Genomic DNA, 2,711 nt, shown 5'->3' with positions numbered 1-2,711 from the left:
GTAGACGCCCGCCCCCAGAGTGCTGCCCACACCCAACGCAATCAAGTCCATGGTGCCCAGGCAGCGGGACAGGCGGGAGGAGTCCTCTCCGCCATCCACCACCTTCACCCGCAGCATCTGTTTTCCGAGAGCGGCCAGCTCCTGGAAGACCATGGCTGAATGACTGGAGGGGTCAGAGGTCACAGGTTGGGACACTGGAAAGAAAACCAAGGAAGAGGCACTTAGCACCAAATGCTGTTCACGTAACAATGATATTAAGTATACAAGAACTTTCTTGTACATAGATGCACCAGTAGGGGGCACTATCCAATACCAATGAAGGACCAGCGAGTACCTTCAGTAGGTAAACCACAACTGTTACTCCAGGCAACCCACCTTGGAGAAAAGGGGGGTGCTGGGGCCTCTGCATTCCCATAGCTACAAGGCCATAGTCTAGGCCATATAAGCCCGGCAACTTCACTTTATGATACTACTCTACGATTCGTTAATGAATATTATTAGACAACCTCAATTGCGCTTCAAAGAAACCGCACTGCATTGCGGTTAGTATCAGTATGATGATCGAGTGAAGGCGAGCGGCTGGCTTCCCCGCAGCTACTATGGAAACAGCGGCGTTGCCGTAAAAGGAGACGTAGTGGGCGGCAAACCGCAGGGGCGTGGGCTGCTATTCAGAGCCTGGCATCTTGGGCGCCCCGATCCGGCTGAACACGTGGCGATACAAAATAAAAGCCGAACGCCGGGGAAGCCGGGGGGGGGGGTGGCGCAGCCTCCGGATCATAATATGCTTGGATGCGATATGCAAGGCACACGATACATCAAGCACGCAAACGCGTGTCCAGGACTGAAACGATGGGTGAACGGGACCAGCACCGTCTTGGCGACCCGATACCGCCCCTTTCCGTTGATGGTTATCAACATCTAAAAATACTGTCTAACTTATCCACTGATCTCCGAAGAATTTCAGACTTTCTTCCGAAAGAGTGCAGAACAGAACAGTTGCCCTATCAAACTAACACATTTACAGCATTAACACTTAAGGGATCTCTCGCATTGTGGACCGAAGCGTTACACATCATGCTTAGTGACGGCGCCGCAGACAGGGACCGCTTTGCAATCACCAATCGGGCATCTACGGGCCATTAGGATCACAAAGTCGAAAATTAAAACAGAAAAGGCGACAGCAGCACGAGTTAGAGGCAGGAAGCCGCGACGCTTAAGGCACCGCCACCTTCATTCATAACCGCGCTGAGCAATTCCAGCGCCACGCGCCGCCTACATGAGCCGAATAAACGCATAATAAATAGAATTTTAAAAGGTTACTAAAAGGCCACCACCTATCCGCTCTTCTTTCCAAGTATCTCTACAGGAGGACAAATGTTACAACCTCGTCCCGCTGCTAGCTCACTGGCTAACCAGCTAGCCGTGTTGCATCAGCTTAAAATGGACGCTTCCCTCCTGCGTGAGACCATGTGCATCCCCCAGACAAAAAAAAACATTATATACATAAAAACTCTGCTTATGCATAGGCTTAACTTGGATAACAGCAAACACACTTTGCACATTGAAAAAAATCAAATATACCTATATAAGTGGGTTAAATACAATAATTTGAACAAATACACGAAGAATCGATTTACCTTGAACTGTACAGGATAAACCTTATTTGGGGAGAGAACATACGCGACTGCAGACTCCGGCCGATCCGTAAATTACGCAGTTACCGGCCAGCTGACCGCCGTCCTGACAGCAGGGTTTACAGCTTTGCTCGCCTCTAATCGCGGGAGTATCTACGACAATGTTTCTACAAGCTTTTCCGGACCCCGCCCTGCGAGCTCAGCTATTGGGCGGAAAGACACCGACCCGCAGCGGCAAAGCTTCCCGCAATGATTATGCTGAGATGCATGGCAGGGGACAAGGTGATTGTATTATTAACTAGTCACTTCTGAATAATCCTTCAACTTGCGTATAATAATAATATAATAAATTATAAATATTAATTTAATTAATTAATTAATTAATTAATTAATTAATACTATATGATTATTGTTTTGGTTGTTAGTACTTTTGTCTTTATTGTTTTTATTAATTTCTTCTACTGGAAACACATAGTCCTATATAGTGACAATAATTACAAGGTTATTGCGCATGCATGCACTTTTTGGGAAAGATAACGCTAATATTATATGCCAGGACGGATTATGGGTTGTGTGGGCCCCTGGGCAAAACGTTCGCGAAATGTGTGAAAAATAATTTCAATGGAAAAAATAAAATGAAACACCGGAATACAGCTGCTTTCTTTCATGAAATGCCTGACGACACTCACTCCGTTATTTCATCATTGTCTTTGGATGGGTGTGTACACTTGCAGTCTGGATCTGGGTCCCCTCCCCCCACGAAGCTAGGAAACACGCGAGGTCAATCCATTTCCGTAAAGCTTGTTCAAAACTGTCATTTGAATATATCCCACTATATTCATTACCAATCTCACCATTTGCTAGACCTCATAATGATTAAAAGAAAATATAAACAACGCATAAAAACGACTTTGTATGACGTTAGCGACTGAGTTAAGGAAATGCTTATTTTGTATACGGATGGAGCTGTAGAATCCACTTTGACGTAGGATAGATCCTTTGAGTAATAGTTGCTTCAGTACAGTCTCATTCCATGTTCCATATCTGATCACAGAGTACAGAGGCATACAGGCACAG

General features: G+C 45.8%; 1 protein-coding gene across 1 annotated transcript in view; it reads right to left on the bottom strand.

Annotated features, from left to right (window-relative positions):
- The window catches only part of LOC125711629 (high affinity cationic amino acid transporter 1-like), a 12,188-nt gene extending 10,361 nt beyond the window's left edge, over positions 1-1,827 (bottom strand). The window contains exons 1-2 of the mRNA XM_048980757.1: positions 1,638-1,827; positions 1-194 (exon numbers count right to left, since the gene is read on the bottom strand). The exon at positions 1-194 is cut by the window's left edge and continues 217 nt beyond it. Of these exons, the coding sequence (XP_048836714.1) occupies positions 1-153 (153 nt within the window). The 5' untranslated portion in view covers positions 154-194; positions 1,638-1,827. The remainder of the gene's footprint in view (positions 195-1,637) is intronic.
- Between the last annotated feature and the right edge of the window lie 884 nt (positions 1,828-2,711).

The sequence above is a fragment of the Brienomyrus brachyistius genome, chromosome 17, assembly GCF_023856365.1.
Source record: "Brienomyrus brachyistius isolate T26 chromosome 17, BBRACH_0.4, whole genome shotgun sequence".
Taxonomy (NCBI): domain Eukaryota; kingdom Metazoa; phylum Chordata; class Actinopteri; order Osteoglossiformes; family Mormyridae; genus Brienomyrus; species Brienomyrus brachyistius.
The sequence above is the reverse complement of the archived record's forward strand: the minus strand, read 5'-3'. Positions and strand labels throughout refer to the sequence as shown.